The following is a 21,983-nucleotide window of genomic DNA, read 5'->3' on the forward strand; positions in this document are numbered from 1 at the left end:
AGAGATAAGAAAAGAATAAAAGCATGAACATAGAGACATGCAGAAGAAAACAATGGATGGAAATAATTAATGAGATGTTAGCTGTTTAGAAGTGACAAACTGAGGTAGTGAAAGATGGCATCCAAACGGTGTGTACTTTTGACTGAAGAGAGGAAAGCGGTGAAACTAGCAGAGGTTAACGTGTTCCAGATTTCTACCGGCATATGGTGATTTGCTCGGTCCGGTTGTCAACACCCCCCATGAATATCTTAAATTAATCTGTAAACCAGTTTCTGTTAGAAGAAAATTGGCAACATCTGTTCAAAAATGGTGAAAAGCAGATATTTATATGAAGAAGAAGAATTACTTTATTCATCCCAGCAGGGAAATTATTTCGCAGTTATAGCAAGAATTTTTTATACACAGATTAACACACACACGACGGTCTGCAGGCAGCCAGCTGAGCCGGCGCCATTTTTTTTTTTGGAAGGAGGACATGCAGCAAAGGTCGTCGGGACCGGGAGTCGAACCCGCGACATCCGCAGGTCTAAGGCCTCTAAATGTGGGGCGTGCTAACCCCCTGCGCCACCACAGCACGCCCCCACTATACTATAATATAGTGTACTATAATAAAAAAATATCATGTTTTCTCTTCATCAGACGTTAAATCCGACTTAACTTTTCTTGATTTACCTCAGGGAAGATTACCAAAGTTATTTTTTAAAGTTTTTTTTCTTTTACTTTTTTTACTCTAAGAAGTTTTCTTTCTAATTTCACAATAGTCGTGTTTCCATCAAATAAGAAATGCAATTAAAATCACACATGAATGAGCTTGTTCACGCAATAAATCATTAAAAAACATGGTGGCGACCAATGTAAACAGTGTATTTATATTTTAGCCATGGCAAAGCGTGAAATTATTAATCGAAGTAATCATGATGAATCGATTATTTAATCGTCAACTAATTTAGTAATCGATTGATTGCTAACTGGATACAGACTTTAAAAAACATATACATTTTTGTTTAAGATCAAATAAAAAACCCTTTGTAAATATGTTCTTCCCTAAACTTCAGTGGCAAAGTTTTAGCTTCACCCAGTTCTAATTCTGTGGAAAAAATCTTCTTTTAATCACCTTTTGATATGCAATTATTAACTGGTTAATCAAAAAATGATCAACAGATTAGCACTATGCTGTATTGACATTAAATCACTCAGAAAGGTCAGAGCTTTTCTCATTTTGATGTTGGATGTATTTTTTTTAGCTGCAGATGCATCCTTTGAAGGAATACTGTGTTATTGCATTTTAGGCAATAACATAATTTTTTGTAAAAGAATTGAATTGTTGATTTGAATTTCTTTATGTATTTCTCATATTGCATTAAAAATGTAATAAAAAACCTGACTGTGCCAATTTCTTTTTTAATTAATTAATCATCAAAAATAACCGAAAAGATACTTGACAACTAAAATAATTGTTAGTTGCAGCCCAGTATAAAAGCATGCCAAAAAACGTGTTTAAACTGCAGATTTTGCGAAACACACCAATTTTGATATGGCTGAAAAACCACCTAAATCTAGTGCAAAAACATTTTATTAAAAAAAAAAAGTTGTGTTTTCTTAAAAAATTGTTTTTTGTTATCTTATTGTAAATTGAAATGCCGTGTTTGTCATTATGGGCAAACGCGTGAAGTGTAAACCTAGCGGGACCACAGAGCATGTTTTTGCTTCAATTCATTTGCAAACTGTAATTTGTCTTTAATGTTGGAGTAATGGCTTCTTCCTCTCTGAGTGGCCTTTCAGTCCAGGTTGGCTCGGTTTCAACAACTTCCACCAGCATCTTCTCAGGCACTTTGATGAACCAGAAATCTTAAGGTTTTCTTCCTGACATCTTGGCTGATTATTTTTTGCTTTTTCTGTGGCGTCACACAAGAAAGCCACATGTTTGAGCTTAAAAAGCCATGACACCACATTTCTTTAGAAGGATAGTCATCTTATTGTATGTGTATTATTCTGGTATTAAGCAAACAGAAATAATTATTTCTTAAAACAGGAAAGGAAAACAAACAGGGGAATGTGTCTTTTTATTTTTAGAAAAATCTTCTTTCAACTGTATGTATGAGTGTTTTAGGTCTTGCCTGAACAAATCCTGCAGCCTTATCAACTCTAAAGTTTACCTAACCTTTGACTTTAGTTTGCACACACTTAAACACACACACAAATACTAACCTTAATTTGCATGTGAATGTCATCACTCCTAAAGCCTTCAGGCTACCACGCGCAAAAACTCCCCACCACCTCGCAGTGCCTGTGCATTGTTGTCGTTCACGTTAACATCTGTTGGAGAACGGAGCGAGTAAGTCACACCGGCCAATCAGGAGAGAGGAAGGAGAGCTTGGGGCGAATGTAGCCGAGGGAACGCGCAGAACAGAAAGAGTAGGAGGTTGGAGTAGGTGAGTCAGAGACAGACGAAGAAAATGACAGACAGGAAACGATCCAGGGAGGAAGGGTTACACTTGGCGAGCTATCATGTCCGACTTGTAAGTGGCTTCTCCTTATCTTTCCTGTTTCTTTATGAGGGTGTGTTGCAGATTAAGCACAGAATTGTCTGGAAGTGACAAAAGCTGGTTTGTCGCAAAGTTCTCTCATGGGAACCTTGGTTTCAGATTTGCTTCAAGAGAGAAAATTGCTGAATTTATTATTTCTTTAAAGCTTTAAAGTTAAAGAATTTTCTAATTTCCCTATTTATGCTGCTGAGAGATTTATGCCAATTTTTCTCAGCTTTATTAACTTATTATCTACTAAATATCTTTTTAAAGTGATGTTCTGCTTGCATTTCCTGTGTAGTTAATAAGAGGGAAAGAGATGAACATTATTTTAAAAAAATATAAATTTCTTCAAGAATAAATACATCTATCTTAAATCTTTGGACTGCATAGATGTAGATGTTGATTAAACAATTTATTTTATTAGTTTGACTGCGAACACAGTTTCCTCTGAGTTTTCTGCAGCATGTGAAGCTGCTTGCAGATTGTGGCCCTGTCGAGCAATAAATTATTGGAAAACACTGAGTCACAAAAGCATGATTAGGCAGAGTTTCTTTAGACCTGTTTCTTTAAATTCTTCAATGTGGAAATTTAATATTTGTCATTGCAATATGATTAGAATATAATAGAAAGTCACTGAACAATTACAAATAAAAAACAGTTTATAGATCTTGCTAATTTATTTTCTTTTCATTAAAAACCAGAGTGACTCTGAAAGGGACTTTGCTGATATTTTTATTGAAGGGTTCTTTTGTTGAGCAATGTTGAGTTCATCTGGAGGTCGGGGTCAGTCACGCTTGTAAATGTGATGGACTTTAAGAGATGGCTCATTGGTTAGGTCATAAGGTCAGGGATCAGAGGTCAAGGGGGTGGCACTAAGAGTGAAAACACTGACCGGTCCAAAGGGTTTGTCAGAGTTCAAAGTTGTAACTCACAACTGTGTAATCAGTTGTAATTTTCATTCTTCAAGCTTTGATTTGGCAGTAGAAGAACTTATTGGTCCTAATGGATATGCACCATTTGATTTCTGGACACAAATGTTTGTAGTTTGATTCCCCAAGTCCAGTTCTTAAGAGCTACTTTTCTGCAAACTTTTAGATGTATCTCTTGTCCAACACACCAAATGGCTGATTTCTCTTATCAGCAGGAAGGGACACAACTAAAACCTGCTCTCCAGAACTGGGCGCTCTTATTTCCTAAGAATAGTCCAGTTAAGCACCCTCACACCATGCCAATAAGATCACATTATTGTAGTTTGTGCAGAAGGAGGTTCCAGATTGTCTGGCTGAATCGCTCAAAAATTGGAGCATCAGTTGTTCTTTGTGATCCCAAATCCCAAGAGCATCAGAAGCAAGCTGAAAATATTGATTTATCCAGCAGAACAAAAAGAGGTCATTGTCTTTCTGTTCATCTCAGCTGGTGTTTAAGGAACCCTTTGGGTTTTTGTGCAGGATTGATTTATGGCTTCTTAATTGCACAATTCAGGTTGCATCTTGCCAGTGGAGAAATGATTCTATCTATGACTCGTATGCACGTTTTTATTCACTAACTCTGAATGCTTTTGCATAATAATGCACTTTAGATGCTAAAAAAATTGTGCAACATTACATAAATCTGTCTTTTTTAACAAATCTTATTTTTGCATCCAGTCTAGTCAAGTTTATTTGTATAGCACATTTCAGCAACAAGGCAGTTCAAATGTTTTAAAACATTATAGTAACAAATCATGAAACAAGCAATAAACATTACATTTTGTCAAATGCCATCATTAAAATCTTTTACATCTGATACATTGATCAATGTTAGAGTTATCATGAATCAAAAGCAACTTAACAGGTGGGTTCCATCGTTTGCTTGGCAAAAGTAAAGTCTTAACAAAACAGTAAAAGCTTGTGTTTTCTGTTTTACTTGGATGGGATTTAATTCGCAGGTCCAATATCAAACTTTAAGACAAAATTAAAAGTGTTACGTCAGACTTCTGATAAATTTTTTCATGCAGCTGTTCTAACCTAGTTCTATGGTTAAAAGGTTATTTAAAATCTTAGAAAGATCTCACCTGTATTTTGCAAGATTTCTTTCCTAGACGGTGTTATGAAAATTAACATTCAGCAAAGTGTTTAAACCTTATTAGAGGTTTTGTAAATGCTGATAAAATATGCATTAGTCATAGACTATTATAGACACATTAGACATATATGGATATCATGAAATTAATAAAAAGTTTTAAAAATGTGATATTTGTTTTTTAATTGTATTTTTAAGTTTTTGATAACATGTTTTAAAAGCAAGATCAATGTTTTTAATGCACTTATTGAAGCAAATCTCCCATTATCTGATTGGGGTTCCCAAACTTTTGCATGTCATGACCTCCCAAACATCATTGGCTTCTGGTCAGGGATTCCCTTTGATTTTAGACAATTTTTCCCTCACTTTTAGTCATTGTTCAATAATTATTACAATCGTTTCTCATAAATGCTGCCTTCAAGAGCAAAGAGGCGTAATAAATTAGAAAATCAGCCAATGATTTATTATTTATTTTAACTTATATTTCATGATATCTAGAAAACATATTAGATTTTCTTTTGATAAACATTTATGATTAAAAAATGTATTAGTTTTTTTTTTCCTTCATTTTCCCTCGAACTCTCTGAGGCCCACCTATTGCCACCTGGTGGCCCACCCAGGGGGCCGCGACCCCCACTTTGTAAAACACTACTCTCGAACGAAGAAAGTGTTTGGATAGATGAAGCCGACTCAGAAAACGAAGAAGATGAGCTCACATTCGCCCTTCATCTGTGACTCATTTTTCTGGTGTCTTGTTCAGGCAGCTGATGTTGCTAGGCAACAAAGATGTTGTCTTCCAAAGAGGGCGATTCAGGTTGATTTATTGTAGTAACTAACACAAGTTAATACAACCCAAATACTGACCTGACTGAACAATGATCGAGGTTCGTTCTTAGCAAGAACAGCAAATTGTTCTTAGATAAATGAGTCAATAAAAACAAAACAAAAAGTAGTTTTATAAATTCCAATAGACATATTGAAAAGAACTGTGCCAACATATGGAGATGTGCTTGCTGTGGGTGTTTAAATGTGCATGACTGTGCATGTATGTTCCATTTAAACGGGCAGATTGGTATTTTATGAGGTCAGAGGTCAACAGAAGCAGGGAGAAATGACCTCCTCACCTCAGAGTTAAACTGAGGCGATCCACGATGCATCACTGAAACTCTCACTTTTACGATTTATTGCCTCGCTTCCTCTCCAGAGTGATGCAGTAAAGTTTTTGTTTCTTCAGCTTCTTTCACACATTCACGGTTACATTACAACTTCCAGCTCAGCTGGAGTACAAACCGCATAGTTCTGTTCAGTAGGGAAGGAAAAACTTTTAAAAACCAATAAAACCTCGGGCGGAGTCATCGAATCTTACATCTGGACCACAGTGGGATTCTTAGTGTAGTAGCGGATGAAATCATCAAGCTTTCTCACCGTTTCTGTTTATTTAACTGAGCTCAACATTTGGTGATGGTTTTCATATAACATCTTTCTAAGATGGACAGACATTTGTAATAAATTTACTTAAATTAGTAGTTGCCTTTCATATTAACAGTTCTGTTCTGATGGACATTGATCTGTAAAACTGGGTATGAGAGCCATTTTTTGTATACTTATGAGAAAGAAGTCATGTTATTGTGAGAATAAAGTTATAATATTAGTAGAAGGTGAATGTCTCTACTAAAAATTTCAATATTTGAGAATAATCTTGTCCGTAGACTTATTCTAACCTGTTCATAAAAGGCATCATAAGTCACTTTTAGGTCTGTCACAATAACAAATTTTGCTGGATGATAAATAGTACCAAAAGTTATTGCAATAAACAATAATATTGCTTTGAGACCATTTTCAAGTACTATAATGGTAATGGTATAGTAATGCAAGAACATATTCTCAAATATTTAGAAGATTTAATTTCTAGTGAATATTTAATACTGGAACTGAAAGACATTTTAAATATCCAGCATGAATAAAGAAAACAACAAATAAAATGAATTATGAAGTCTCTGTAAACAAAGTTGTCCTTCAGAAACTTAGCTAGTTGAGACCAAAACACCAGACTGAAGACTTTTGTTTTTGGTAGAAAGAGAGAAACAAATGAGTCAATCTCTAACACACTCAATCAGATCACAGGTTAATGTTTCCATTAGCTCCTTAATCCAACTTTAAAGTGGTGGATTATGCCCCTAAAATAAGACAACAAAACAGTAATATAATGTTAGCATGGGGGGGTTTTTTCACAGTGTTTGGAGTTTAAATGCTAGACTTTCACTTTAACTGATTTATTTGGAATTTGTATATTTTGAAATTATTTAGTAGATCCAGGTTTGGAAGCTACCTTTCATATCTCCTGTGTTTCTGTTTCTCAGAAAGCTACACTTTCTCTCCCTCTGCTGTATTATCCAGATTTATCATATAATCCTATTTACTGACAGACTCTTTGTCTTCCCTCCCTCCTTCCTCTCCCCGAGATGAACCCGTTGAACTGTATTGCCACAGCACCCGTTTTCTCTGTGCTCACTTCCTGTTTGGTGGAACAATTAAAGGACTGTTCCTGCAACTCGGGTCTCAAAGGTCTTGATCTGGAGCAGCCATCAGATCTGCTGGAAAAAGGCCACAAAAAGCACAACTTTGGGGAAAAAAGAGATGTTAGATTAGACAAGCTGGAGTAAAACATGATGTTATGGTCATGTATCAAGAACAGCACAGTTTGTAGTTAGTTATGGCAGCATGTTTATTTTCTGGAAGTAAGGCTTAAAAGTACATGTTTATCAAACAACATTGGTTAAACATTTATATTTAAAATTGTCTGGATAGAAAATATTGCATTATTCACTTCTAAAAATGAAAACATCCTATTATTCTAGTTTTGTATTGCAAACCTGTTGCTAATGCATTAGCTATCATTTCAATTCAATCTTCTGGAATTGTTGACTGTAAATACTTTTCTTAGTTGAGGCTTTGGTTTTGGATGTTGTGCAGCTGGAATAACTTTAGCTCTTATTTTTTTTACTTTCGGATGCTTGTTATGAGGCAATAAGTATTGTTTTTACAACTTACCTAAACTACAACCCAAAATCCAAAAGGATGCAGAGCAGGACCAAAGAGCATCTCTTTGTTTTATCATAATAGCCAAGAATCATATCCCCTACTTCAGCATCTTTTTTCTTTCTAACAATACAGCCAGACAGAGGTTTAAGCAGCAAAAACAAAGGAGATGGAATAGCAGTGCTTGCCATCTACATGTTATTGTGAATTATCGTCTTTGTTACCAGCAAATTTATGTGTTATAATGCCATGACAAGAGTCTTCAGTCAGAAGCTTCTTCTTCAGATTTATTACTGACTGCTACTGGAGGTCTTTCCCACCCAAACTGTCACCATCCACAAAGATTCCTTAATGATACTTGGATGATTTAATTTCTGTTTAGGTTAAATAAAGTATTTCTGAATTATGTTTCTAATATAAGCACAAAATGTATAAATTCCACTGTAAAGAAAATGCATTTCATATTTATTGTCATCATCAGAAATGAGTTTTAAAGTCTAAATTTGATAACGAGAGAGAAATTCTTTTCCTGCAGGCAGAGCAGCGGGCATACAGAGAGGCGGAGATTAACATGATGGATGACCTATTAGAGTCCGGCTTTCAAAAAGAGGAGGAGCCAGCCAGCCCGACCCCGCCCCCTTCACAACAACACACAGATCCGGCCTCTCCAACGGTTGCTGTGACTCCGGATCCCGTTGCTAGGGGAGACCAGGCTATACCCAGCGAGATTGAGTACCAGGTGCATGAAATAACAAAATATTTGAGGTGGAGTATTTGGGCCATACTAGGAAGAATAAATACATAAAAATATTAAAATTACAAGAATAAAGTCTTAATAGAGAACAGATAATAAACTCGTACAAGGTTAAAGTGGAAATATTACGAAAATAAAAGGATAGTATTATGAGAATAAAATTGTACGAGAATAAAGTCGCAATAATATGAGAATAAAGTCGTAATATTACAAGAATAAAGTCTTAAAAATATAAGAAGTCATAATATTACAAGAATAAAGTTGTAATATAAGAATAAAGTCATAATATTACAAAAATAAAGTCGTAATAAGATTAAAGTCATAATATGAGAATAAAATCGCAATAATATGAGGATGAAGTCATAATAGTACGAGAATAAAGATGTAATTGTATGACTTTATTTCTGTAATATTATGACTGTCTTGTAAATATTTTGACTTTATTCTCAGTTTTATGACTTTATTCTCATAATTTTTTTTTCTTAGAATGCCCCTAATACTCCATCGTACAGACAAACACAAAAAATAAATGTTTATTTTGTAATCAATTAATGATTTGATTAACAGTTTTACTTAATGTAAAATTTTTCCAACTTTTGTAGCTGTGATCAGAAAATGTTTGTAGAACCTGAAAGAATGTGGAGACTCCTACCTGGAGGGGTGCGATTTCTCTAGGAGGTGTAAAGGGGACGAAGGTCAGAGATTTCCTGAGGCGGAGGAGCAGGAAAGGACTTGCAGCTGAATAAAACAGTCTTCTGGTTAAGCTGGTACTTTACAACCAGCCTGAGCTAATAGATGAGAGTAGGAGTTGTTTTTGCCAGATTTTAGTGTGGGTGAAAATCGTGGTGCAGTGTTTTGGTCACGCTTTAGTGTTTTCAGAACTTTTCTAGCCACCATTACTGCAGACCAAGTGGGAGGTGGTGACTATGTTGATGAGTAATATGTTCTTTGGCATCTCTGTGGTTGTTTTATTTCTTTTTTTTATGGTTGTTTTTGGCTCCAACGCCAAAGAGTTAATTAGATTTGTCTTTTCTCATCCATTTATGGGAAAACCTAAACCAACTTTATTGCAATGTAGTGCAGAACGCGCAAAATACATGGTTTTTAATTGTCCATAGTTTTCATTGTTTACAAACTAAAATCTGAAAAGTGTGGCATGCATTTGAATTCACCCCCTTTATTCAAGTTATATCTGCATGAACAATTGTCATGCGCAGGTTGTTTTAAATGTAGAGAAAACAAAATTTCAGTTTTTTACTGCTTCAGGAATTGTGAGAACGACACTGAGTATCTATGATATTAATTTATAATAAATTTACTTCTAAGGACCATATTCAGTATGTCGTAAAAAATATTTTAGAATTTCACTACAGGAGAAATAAGTCCTGCTTCTCCTTTTGTCTGAAACAGAAATTGGTGGAAACAACTTGTCTGCTTATTGTAAACGTTGATGGATGTAGTTTACATTGCCTTTGCATGCTAGGTAGTGTATACCATCAGGATTTATTACCAGCAGTGGTCCTCTTATGTATCATTGTGTACTTTATTCTAAAATTAACTTGACGTCTTTATGTGTACTACAAATCAGTTGTTGGTATGTGTTTATTTGTAACACGTATCTATCTAGTCTCTTAGTCAGGAAACATGGAAGTTACAGTCTTAGGTCTATGGATGCTCTGCAGTTTGTTGTCCCTAAAATACAAACTCAACCAGGCAAGAAAGCTTTTCTCACACCTGGAAAAACTTCCAACTCAAGCTTCAACTTTCCAACCCTTTATGTGTTGTTTGTTTCTGTTGTAACTATGCTGCTTCTGCTGTCCTGGCTGGATCTCCCCAGTGAAAGAGATCTCTGATCTCAATGGGACTAAGCTGGTTAAATAAATAAACAGAACTTTTTTTGCAATCATGCAAAATGCTTTGTATGACAGAAATCCAATCCCACACTATTTGCGTTTCCATTACAAATGTCCATAAAACCTTTTTGATTTTCTGCTAATGTGGAAAAAAACACAATTTCACTATTGGGGTGTTCCTATTTAAGGAGACCTATTATGCAAAATTAACTTTTTGCACGCTTTTGTCCCTCCATTTGGGTCTTAACTGCTTCTAAAACAACCTAAACTCTTAAAAACACCCACCAATTCATTTAGGAAAATAAGTTAATGTTTGTTGGTGTCTGGAAAATTATCCGTTTGAAGAAATTCCCAATTTTTGAGTCAAGATCAGCGGCATTGCGCCATTAACCAGCTGGTTTTGCCTCTGTATGCACTGTACAATGGCTACTGGAAAAGACAAGTGTTTTGCTGTTGACTTACCATCCAGAAACCACTCACTACATTTTTTTTGTTGTACACGAGGCTCAACTAATACTTTTCAAAGATGTACAATTGTATAATTGTGCATCTTTTTGCAGCCATTTTGACATTCGAGTAAAAAACTGCAGTTTATTTTGATTTAAAGTGATATGAGACCCTAAAACAGCTCCTTCTGAAAGTAACCAGACTAAAATTTCATTATCTAAGAATTATTTTGTTCATAGGTGTTAGAAACATGTTTACATGTTTTGTATAGCCCATAGATCTATCCAAACCTGTTCAAGGAAGCATAATGGGTCACCTTAAAAAAATCACAAATGTATCTAAGATGTAAAAAACATACCAGTTCCTGTAAAAACAGAAAATGTTTTTCATGCTGACTTTGTTGACTCCTGTGTGACTCCTCAGGACGGGCGAGGTTTTGGCATTGGAACGTTAGTGTTTGGGAAGCTGCGAGGTTTCTCCTGGTGGCCCGGCCGGATCGTTTCCTGGTGGATGAGCGGTCGGAGTCGAGCTGCAGATGGGACTCGCTGGGTCATGTGGTTCGGTGATGGAAAATTCTCCGTTGTGAGTATTTTTCAAAACTAGAATAAAAAGTCAAACTTTTGGTTATAAACAAATAAAAAAAACTTGATATCCTGACCTCTTTCTAACTTGTTTTGCAGGTTTGTGTGGAGAAGCTGATGCCTCTGAGCTCCTTCTCATCGGCTTTCCACCAGCCAACATACAACAAGCAGTCCATGTACCGAAAGGCCATTTTTGAGGTTCTGCAGGTAGCAAACCCACTGTTCACTCTGTGTTCCCAACATTACGGCGTGTGAGTCATAGTTTACTGACCTGTAGCATGTGGGCTTTACTCCTGTTGGCCTCTATGATTACACAGAGAAAAAAACTGTGTAAACGTGCAGCCTAATATCTTATGCAACTTGATCTACCAATTTATGCCAAATGTAGTTATTATTGTTGCATCTGTGGAGGTGTGTTTTCCTGTTTTGCCCACATTCAGTGGTAACATCTGAGTCAGGTAATCTATAATTTAGTGGGTGTGTTTTGCAAGTGATGCAGAACTTCTTTCATTCTTTTGTACTCTTAGCAAGATCAATGAGAAATACAATATCCTAAGGCTGCACCTAACAATAGCGATTAATTGATTAATCGTCAAAATAATCCAATTAATTGTATAGAAAAATTAGCACATTCTGGAAATCTTTTATTTAAATGTTTTTATATAATATTAAAAACACATTAAAATGCAAATATGCCATTCAGTTCCTGTTTAAAATAAGGAAATAGTTATTTTCTTGACCAAAACGCAATAACAAAGCATTTCTTTGGTCTATGCTTGACCACATTTAGCAACGGATGCATCTGCAGCTAATAAAAACCCTTCTAACATCAAAATGCGATAAATTTTTTTCTTTTAATAATTGGACTGCAAAAGGTGATTAATAGAAAACTTTTTTCACAGAATTTGAACCGGGTGAAACTAAAATTGCGCCACTTTATCATATTTACAATTTTCTTTTATTTCATCTTTAGTACAAAATGTATATGTATTGTTGCACAGTTTCGGCTTAATTATGGCTCTGAATATGTTGTTTGTTCACCAAGTTGCAATCTTTTTTATTTGAGTCTGTATACTTCATTTAGCACTCAATCAATTCCTGAATTAGTTTATGGTTATTTCAATAATTGATTAATCACGATTAATTTGATTAATCAATACTATTCTTGTTTATGTAATTTCCTATTACTGTGAGGCTAAAGATTCTGCAAGAAATAAACATCAGCTCTGTGTGATTGATTGTGCTCAGGTTGCAAGTGTGCGAGCGGGGAGACCAGTTTCCTCCTGTGATGCGAGCGACGAGGCTGAAGGCGTGGAACTTCAGACCAGACAGATGATTGAGTGGGCCATGACCGGCTTCCTGCCCAATGGGCCACAGTCGCTGGATCCTCCAGAAGGTGACCAGCTGCTGCTCATGACAAGTTGTTCGATAATCAATGAGGAAGAAGAGTCAATTTTTCCCAAGAGTTTTTACCCATTATTTGACTTTAACTGGCATGTGATAAATGTAAAAATTGTTTATTTGAAATATCTCGCGTGAGACCAATCAGCAGTGGTATTCCTCAGGTGTTCTCTCCCCACTCCACTTCTCTAGAGAGAAAAAAGTGCTTCTTCTATTGGCAGGTAAATTAACTTATAAGATCGGAAAAATGTCTTGTTATAAGTTAAATTATCTGGCAATGAAACTGGAACTTTTTCATCAACATTAAGGAATTATTGACTCAAAACAAGTCTCTATAGCTTCCTAAAAAGTTGCTTGTCAGTTAGTTTGTTTTATTTCAAGTTTACTAAGATATTTGCGCTAGAAACTAGACCAAAATTACTTGGTAAGATTTGTGTTTCTGTTTTTTCTGTTTTAAGTGAAAAAATCTGCTAGTGGAAATAGTGCTTTCTGTACTAGTTTCTGGTCAGTTTGATGCTACATGAACATTATTAGAAAATGCTTGTAGGAGGTACTAGAAATCCTGGTAAACGTATGTGTTTTCTCCCACAGAGGAGCAAAATCAGTTTAAGGAAGGATACCTAGAGATGATGCCAGAGCCGGAGGCAGCGTATACACCACCACCTGCAAAGAAACCACGCAAAAACTCAGCAGAGAAAGCAAAAATCAGAGAGGTGATTGACGAAGGGACCAGAGGTAAAGCCTGCAAACACATTTCATCGTAAATTGCTCCTTCTAGATATTATATCATATTTGTCCCCATGTGTAAAAGTAAAAAAAAGAAAGAGGTTGTCGTTTAACTTTTATCTGCATTATTTTATGTGTTTTCCAGAGAGACTCATACAGGAAATCAAAAAGAAAACAAGGAATATAGATGGTAAGGACCCCCTAAAATTAGCTAAATAGGATACATTTGTAGTAAAAATATGTTTTAGTTTCATTCAAGTTACTTTGTTACTAAAGATTTCCAATAGCAGCTTTTAGAACCTGATTTATGGCTGCTATAATCCTCATCAAGCTGTCATTGCTGGATAATTATTTCCTCCTTCTATAAATATGTGACCTTTTTCTTCTTTCTTTATTATGGCCCAATGAGTCCTTTGTTAGTTTTCAGAGACAACTCAACCATTGTGTTGGTTTTCTGTGTTTGTCCAGATATCTGCATCTCTTGCGGAAGCCTCAATTTCTCTCTGGAGCATCCTCTCTTCCTGGGAGCAATGTGCCAGGGCTGCAAAGTAAAAACAACAACTCTTCTTTCTCACATAAGATGCTATTTTGAAGTTTATTTAACAGATATATATTCCAGTGATTTATTTAACCTTAACTGGGTTCTGACTGAGTCTTGTGAAGTCAGAAAAGTTTGGCTCTGATCTGCAAAAGTATGAAGGACAAAAACTGAGAGCAGAAAAAAAAAGTATTTGACATGGATCATTTTAAGCTACAGGGTTTTATTGATCTTAATCAGGATTTTAATTGGATGTTTTTCTATTTTGAATGCCATGCAAAGAAGTATAGGTATTAAATATTAAAAAATTTACAGTTTTGCATTTGAAATCTACAGGGTTTTTTTGCATCTCTACGCTTCAGTACTTATCCTGCTGTCTGGTTTTTGCAGGCTCTTTGTCAAAATTATGAAATTATTTAAGGTGGTTTAACTTGAAAATGAAAGTCCACCTGCTGCCTGGAAAATGCAACTAAAGTCAACAAGAAAATTCTTTTGGTTTTAACTCAGAAATTAAATTTCATGAAGTCGATTTAACAGCAGGAGACAAGTTATCTAAACATTGTTTTTTAAGTTCATTAATTTTGAATTGTGAGTTTTAACTTAATGCTGCCATTTAAACCAAATAATTATTTCACAATATGCAAGTTAAAAAAAAACTGCCCTCACCTGGTTAAAGAGACACATTTCTCTATTGTTTCACTCACAATATCAAATTAAAATAACAGCTTATTTTACTTTAGAATGATTTAAATTCTTGTTTCAAATTGCATGAACAAAATTTCTGATCTGATGATACATTTTATTAAATTCAGCTCAAAACAGGACATAAAAATAAACACTTGCCTTAATAAAACACAAGATTCAGATCAATGTAACACACTTCCACCTCAGGATATAAAAACACGCCGCTAAGCATTCTGGGAAATAGGTTCCACTTCTGTTTTTTTCTTCTTTCGGTTTTTTTAAGTGCTAAGCTAAAAACCTTTGTTTATTCAACTCTTGGAGGTTTGACAAAATTAGTAAAACGTTAACACAACGTACTGCTGTAAGTTTATCTTTCACAAACTCACACATTCAGGTTCAAAATCTAAAACTGGCTTAATTTATTTGACTTAAAGAGCAGCAGATAGAGGTCCTGTGGTGGCGCAGGGATTAAGCAGAAGCCACATAAGGAGGCCTTAGTCCTTGACACGACCATCGCAGGTTCGATTCCCGGCTTGGTGACCTTTGCCGCATATCTTCCCTCTCTCTCTCATTACCCTATTCTCCTGTCATAGCACTTTGAAATAAAGGCCACTAAAGCCAAAAAGCATCTTTGAAAAATAAAGAATAGAAGATAGTAGACACAACTATATGGGGCTCAAATGTTTTACACTGTACTTCTCATGTTTGCATTTTCCTCATCAAAGTTAATTAGATCAACAAATAGTGATCAATTTTAGCTAATGGCTGCTTTTGGAAATGGAAATAGTTGCTATCCTGTCCTGATTCTGTGTTTTTCCTGCGCAGAACTCGTTCCTCGAATGCGCCTACCAGTATGACGACGACGGCTACCAGTCCTACTGCACCATCTGCTGTGGAGGGAGGGAAGTGCTCATGTGCGGAAACAACAACTGCTGCAGGTCAGCAACAGAGCAGTTCTGCGCTGACATGCAGCAGCTGCTTCTTGTGGCCAGGACATGGTTTTAGATTTCACTTTTACGGACAGAATTTATGCATGAATGTCAGGATCTGATTTGTGGCTGTCTTTATGTGGAACTGGGTCAGCCAGCTCATGAGGAACAGATTTATTTACATGAATATGGAGTACACAGTTGATTTTAGCGTGTTTGTGCTGAACTTTCACAGCAGAAATCAGAAGTAACAATAATAAAACTGAACTCACTGATGTGTAGTGCATGGTAAACTACTCTGTAAAATGTTTGAAGGTGAAAATAAAAGTTAACCTGCTGCCTTTAAAATACAAAAAGTAAATTATGTTTTAGTTTTATGTTGGTTTTAACAACAAGACCAATTTATCTAATCTTGAATTCTGAGATGTTATGATTTAATTCTTTAATTTAAGCCAAATAATTATTTCACATTATGCCAGGATTCCCATCTAGTTGAACCAGGATACATTTCTGTATTATTTTCACTCATATTATCAATTTAAAATAACTACTGGTACTTATTTTAAGTTAGAAGAATTTAAATTCTTGATTCATCTAGCAGGAACAAAATGTCTGATTATGCATTTTACTAAACATCACACTGAATTCTGCTCAGAAATACTTATTTGAACACAGTTTCTATACTGTTTTAAAATATTGTTCTCAACTACTGTGAATTGACAGCTAAAAAAAAAGTTAAATAAAAAAATTATTCCTAAATGAATGAATTTATGCTGCAACACAAGATTCAGAAACATGCCGCTAATCAATCTGGGAAATAATTCCAACTAGAGCTGAATCTAATGGTTGTTTTAGGTATTGATTAATCTGTTGATGATTCTGACGATTAATTGATTAATTGGATTTTAAAAATTGGCACAGTAAGCTTCTTTAAACAATATTAGAAAAACATTAAAAGATGCAAATAAACAAAAATTTTAATTCACTTTAAATAAGAAAATAAACATTTTATTGATTAAAATGGAACAACATGGCATTCCTTTATTGAACGCAAAGGAAGAAAAAATACTTCTCACATCAAAATGTGAAAAGCTCAACCCTCTCTGGCTGAGTTAGCATCAATACAGTGTAGAGCTGATTTGTTCATATCAAAAGTTGATTAATACAAGTTTTTTATTTCACAGAGTTTCAAACCAGTTGAAGGTAAACTATGCCGTTTGAGCTATGGATATTTACAACGTTTTTTTATTTAATCTTAAATGCAAAATGAATATATTTTTCATACCGTTTTGGCTTAATTTCTGCTCTGAATGTGTTGTTCCTTCAGCAAATGGCGTTTTTCAGAGTTTGAATATTCCAGTTAACGATTAATCAAATTAGTTGACGATTATTTCAATAATCAGTTTATCACGATTAATCTGTGAAGACATTATCCTCATGATGAGTTGTGTGTGTGCGTGTGTGTGTATGTGTGTGTGTATGTGTGTATAGGTGTTTCTGTGTGGAATGTGTAGATCTTCTGGTCGGCACCGGCTCAGCGGCAGCAGCAATCAAAGAGGACCCTTGGAACTGCTACATGTGCGGACCCAAGAGTATGTACGGGTTACTACGGCGACGGGACGACTGGCCCATCAGGCTACAGCACTTCTTCGCCAACAATCATGAGCAGGAGTTTGTAAGTCTTGTTCTGCGGTAACTTAAAGCACATCAGTTATTAATGGTTTCTGTGAAAATCTCTAGATATAATCTGAGATTATGCCAGTTGCAGTAGATGGTGGAGCTGCGACATATTCATTGATTGGTAGTCAAACAGGCTGCAACTAATCATTATTTTAAAATGGTTTTAGATTGATTTAATAATCAATTATGTTAACTATTCTATCAATTGACAATTAATCGGGGAAAAAATGCTACAGTCTGAAGATTTTTTATTTAACCACTTAAGCTTACTTTATACTATATTAAAAATACATTAAGAAGGCAAAGGAACAAATAATTCAATAAGTTTTTAAATAAGAAAATAAACATTTTATTGACTAAAATGCAGCATCCATTTAGAGAATTTGAACCTGGTGAAAAACTGTACCATTTGAAGAGTTTTGGCTAAAACATTTACAGACCTAGCTACAGTGAAGTAACAGCAATATTCTGCGTCAATGGCCGAGAAGACCTGCCGTGTATTGCGGCTTCCAGGTCCAGAACCCTGGAATGGGATCACAAGATCGTGTGGACCTCTGTGATAGGCCAAGACGACGACGACGCCTTCAGAACAATCTATCTCAATGATGGGCGAGGGCTTCCCATTATTGTCCCCATAGTCCAGAAGTTATGGGAAAATCAAGCTACTCGCCATTGCCTTCCTACTCTGCATCTCTTGGATGGCAAGATTGTGGCTGTGGGCGAATACGTTGTTTATTGACGTCGGGTGTCAGACCAGCACTGCAACACATGGTCAATGCACCCAAACTGAGGCCCTCAGGTCATCTAACCGAGCCTGCCAGTCCGCTGACACACCTCTGTCATACGTATATTTAGCATTTAAGATAAAAACAGTGAGGGTGTATATTCTATAAATGCTGTATGCTCATCATAAATCATTAAACACAATCATCTTTAATTTAATTCTTCAGACATTATCTTTTTTAAATAATCATCTAAGCTTCATTTATTAACTTTAAATTCATCATTTTAGTCATACCATCATCCACATAGCATTAAATCAAACACATGATTACTCATTTTATAATCATCAGTAAATCAAAATACGAGATTACTTATGTCTCTCAGGTTCTCATGATCTGCTTTTTGTGTCCGCTAACCAGGAAAGATCTCACCAATTCATGCCAGTTTTCACAACAATATATTTTGTAGAGTTTTTGGCTTAATTTCCTTTTGTAACACTCTATGTAAACAATTAATTGATTACTTAATTAGTTGACAATTATTTAAATGAATCTGTTAATTGTTTCAGCCCTAAAGAATTCAGTATTCATCTCTCAAAGCGCATAAAGTCTAAGTGTTTTATATTTAACACCAAACAGAGCATTTTTAAAGGGTTGAACATAGTTAAACTAAAAATAAAATTAATTTGTTTCCACACTTTTATATGACTGTCTAATTCTCTCTTCCTCCTGCTACCTGTCTTACAGGAACCTGCCAAATTGTACCCTCCAGTTGCAGCAGAGAAGAGGAAACCAATCAGAGTCCTCTCCCTGTTTGACGGCATTGCCACAGGTTTGCATATATAAAGCTGCAAAAACCCTAACATGTAGTTTCTAGACTATAAGTTGCTCCAAAGTAAAAAGGTGCGTTCACACCAGCCATGTTTAGTCCACTTTAACAAAAATCTAGTTCTAGTTGGGGAGTTGTGAACGCATAATTGACCAAATAAGCGAACTTTGGTCCTCCTAAAAACCTTGGTCTCTGTTCGCTTAAAGTGAACTCTGGTGCAGTTTGAATGCATACGTGAATGCCAAGCGGACCAGGACCGCTCCAAAAGCAGGAAGGGGACTACAATGCAAGCATTCTGGGTAAATACAACCATAACAGATGAAAAGTCTAATGCTAGCAAGAGAAATGGTTGTGCTCTTTTACCAACAACCAAAGAGAAATACTACAGCTGGTAAAATCTGACGTTATTCCATTTTTGTTTACATCTTGTGAAGAAGGAAGTTGTGAGGAAGACACATGTTTTTGTGTTGTTTCTTCCTGTGGTTCTTGGTGCAGCGCCACCACAGGCGAGGAGGGAAATTTTAATTCATTTGATCGGTTTGACCCAATGCAGTGTGAAAGAGAACATCAGCAGTTGATAATGTAAAAAATGTAGCAATTTTGATTCCCAGTCAAACCAGTGTATCCAACAGTCAGGTGTGAAAACACTTGTCAGAAAAAGCATCATGAAAGGTAAAAAGATCATACAAGTCGATCCGGAGAACCAGTTGCACAACCAAACAAACTGCGACTTGTAGTCTGAAAAATACAGTAGTTTTGGACTGATGCTGATAATTTTCTGTAGTTGTGTCAAAGCATTGCATCTGTTTTTCTGCTCTTCTGTGTTCTGCCCAGGCCTGCTGGTGCTGAAAGATTTAGGCATCCAGGTGGACAAGTACGTCGCATCGGAAGTGTGTGAAGACTCCATCACTGTCGGAATGGTTCGGCACCAGGGACGCATCATGTACGTTGGGGATGTACGCAATGTAACCCGCAAGCATGTAAGTGAAGGATTTTCACCTTTGATTTAGGGCTGAAGCGATTAATCAGATTAATCATGATGAATTGATTATTGAAATGATCATGAAGAAACCGATTAATCATTAACTGAATTATACAGACTTAAAAAGGACATTTGCTGAACAAGCAACATAAACAGATAAATAATTAAGCCACAAAATATAGAGTGGCATAGTTTTAGCTTCACCTTTTTCAAATTCTGTGAAAAATCTTCTATTAATTACCTTTTTCTATCCAATTATTAATCGGTTGATCGAAGAAATAGTCAACAATCTAGTCCTACACTGTGTTGTCGTTAGAAGTATTTGTTTTGCTGCAAATGATCTGAGTTCAGTAAAGGAATGCCATGTGATGGCATTTCTGGTAATAAAATTAAATTTTTTTTAATTTAAAAATTGAATTGAATACTTTAATTCCGTTCAATTCAAAAATACTTTATGTATCCCAAAGGGAAATTTAATTTATTTATTTACGTTTTTTCACTGTATTCTTAAAATTGTCTAAAAAAGGCTTCAGTGAAAATCTGCCAAATATGCTATTATTTTATACGATGAATCGATAGCAACTAAAATAATCATTTGTTGCACTTGTAATCAGTTTCATCTTGATATATCAATTATTGAAGTAATCATGAACTAATTTATAAATAAATCATCATTAACTGGAGTACATAGGTTCAACAAAAGGCAATTCAATCTGGAGAGACTCACACAGAGAAGAAAATAGCAGTTAAAAAGATTTAATGGTACAATTTCTTTGGCGCTCGGACCCGGCAGAAGACCGTGAGCCGAGGATCGCCGTGAGCAGGCGGTCTGCTCGGCGAGCTCGGGATAGTCTTCCCCCCGGGACCGAAACTGGTGGTGGAGCGGAGCTTGGAGAGGAAGAGCACAAGGGATCCTGGAGGACGACCCTCATGGTGAAGGTGGAGAAGGGGAGGAGGTGGGTCGAAGCACGGCTGACGAGCAGGAAGCCCCCAGGGTAGCTTGGACTTTTGAAGGTGTCTTTGGACGACGATTGGCTGGAGCGGCGTGAAGCTCCGGTCCGGATTGGCTGCGGTCGGGCGTAGTGATTAGATGATGTGGTGAAGCTGGTCGAGTCTCCCAGTTTGAATTTTCGCCAAGGCTCCATTTCAGAGCAGAAATTAAGCTAAAAATACACAAAGATATACATTTTAAGATTAATTAAAAATAAAACTTTGTTAATATGTTCTACCAAAAACTCAGTGCATAGTTTTAGCTTCACTTGGTTCAAATTCTGTGAAAAAAAAATCCATCAATTACCTTTTGCTATGCAATTTATTGATGTAAAGTCTGAGAAGTGAGGTGATTATTTGCATTTTTAATGTATTTCTAATATTGTAGAAAAATCTGCAGAATGTGACCTTTTTTTTTCTTTTTTTTACAGATTAGTTGATTAATTGCCATGAATCAATAAATACAGTAGTTGTTGCAGTTGTCAGTTGTTTGATGAATCCATGTTAAGGCAGAAGTAATCATCGCTCTGTTGTCCTCTGTCAGATCGAAGAGTGGGGACCGTTTGACCTCGTAATCGGAGGAAGTCCTTGTAACGACCTCTCCATAGTCAATCCTGCGAGGAAAGGCCTTTTTGGTAGGTTGAGCCGCGTTTTAGTTTGACTTGAGAAATTAAACATTGATTTAATCCCTTAACCCTCTGCTGCAGAGGGCACTGGGCGGCTGTTTTTCGAGTTTTACCGTCTGCTCCACGAGGCGCGGCCCAAACCGGGTGACGAGCGGCCGTTCTTCTGGCTCTTTGAGAACGTGGTCGCCATGGGAGTCAGCGACAAACGTGACATCTCACGCTTTTTAGAGGTACAGCATCCTCGTCTAGGTGTCCTTTATTCCTTTCTTCTTTATTTGCTCTTTTTCTTCTTTCCTTTTTTTCCTTCTTTAGTTCATTTCTTCCAGGTTTCCTTCCTTTCATAAGGTTTTTCTTCCTTCTTTCCTTCATGTCGGTTTCCTTTATTCCTTCTTTCCTTTCTTCCTGATTTCTTTCATTTTTTCCTTTCTTCATTCTTTCCTTCCTTCCTGCTTTTATTTCTTCCTTCATCCTTCCTTTCTAATTTCTTTCTTTTTCCTTCATTCTTTCCATCCTTTCTATGACTGAATTTACTTTTTAGTGTTTAAATCTTGTTTTTTTGTCCATTTCCTGTCGTTCTGATCAGACTGATTTTAACCTCGTCAGACAAAAACAT

The 21,983-nt window shown here is 36.0% G+C and overlaps 1 protein-coding gene across 8 annotated transcripts in view; it reads left to right on the top strand.

The window, feature by feature from the left end:
• The window catches only part of LOC114158467 (DNA (cytosine-5)-methyltransferase 3A-like), a 64,699-nt gene that overhangs the window by 31,860 nt on the left and 10,856 nt on the right, over positions 1–21,983 (top strand). For 7 of the 8 annotated variants that reach the window (XM_028039970.1, XM_028039974.1, XM_028039967.1 and 4 more), the window contains 13 exons: positions 8,164–8,367; positions 11,106–11,264; positions 11,363–11,470; positions 12,512–12,659; positions 13,256–13,399; positions 13,536–13,580; positions 13,859–13,938; positions 15,438–15,550; positions 17,033–17,216; positions 18,691–18,775; positions 19,607–19,752; positions 21,289–21,379; positions 21,452–21,600. In XM_028039970.1, the coding sequence (XP_027895771.1) occupies positions 8,164–8,367; positions 11,106–11,264; positions 11,363–11,470; positions 12,512–12,659; positions 13,256–13,399; positions 13,536–13,580; positions 13,859–13,938; positions 15,438–15,550; positions 17,033–17,216; positions 18,691–18,775; positions 19,607–19,752; positions 21,289–21,379; positions 21,452–21,600 (1,656 nt within the window). Of the gene's footprint in view, positions 1–2,413; positions 2,520–8,163; positions 8,368–11,105; positions 11,265–11,362; positions 11,471–12,511; positions 12,660–13,255; positions 13,400–13,535; positions 13,581–13,858; positions 13,939–15,437; positions 15,551–17,032; positions 17,217–18,690; positions 18,776–19,606; positions 19,753–21,288; positions 21,380–21,451; positions 21,601–21,983 lie in introns of those variants that run through there. The other variant, XM_028039975.1, reaches the window with a different exon arrangement.

The sequence above is a fragment of the Xiphophorus couchianus genome, chromosome 15, assembly GCF_001444195.1.
Source record: "Xiphophorus couchianus chromosome 15, X_couchianus-1.0, whole genome shotgun sequence".
Classification (NCBI taxonomy): domain Eukaryota; kingdom Metazoa; phylum Chordata; class Actinopteri; order Cyprinodontiformes; family Poeciliidae; genus Xiphophorus; species Xiphophorus couchianus.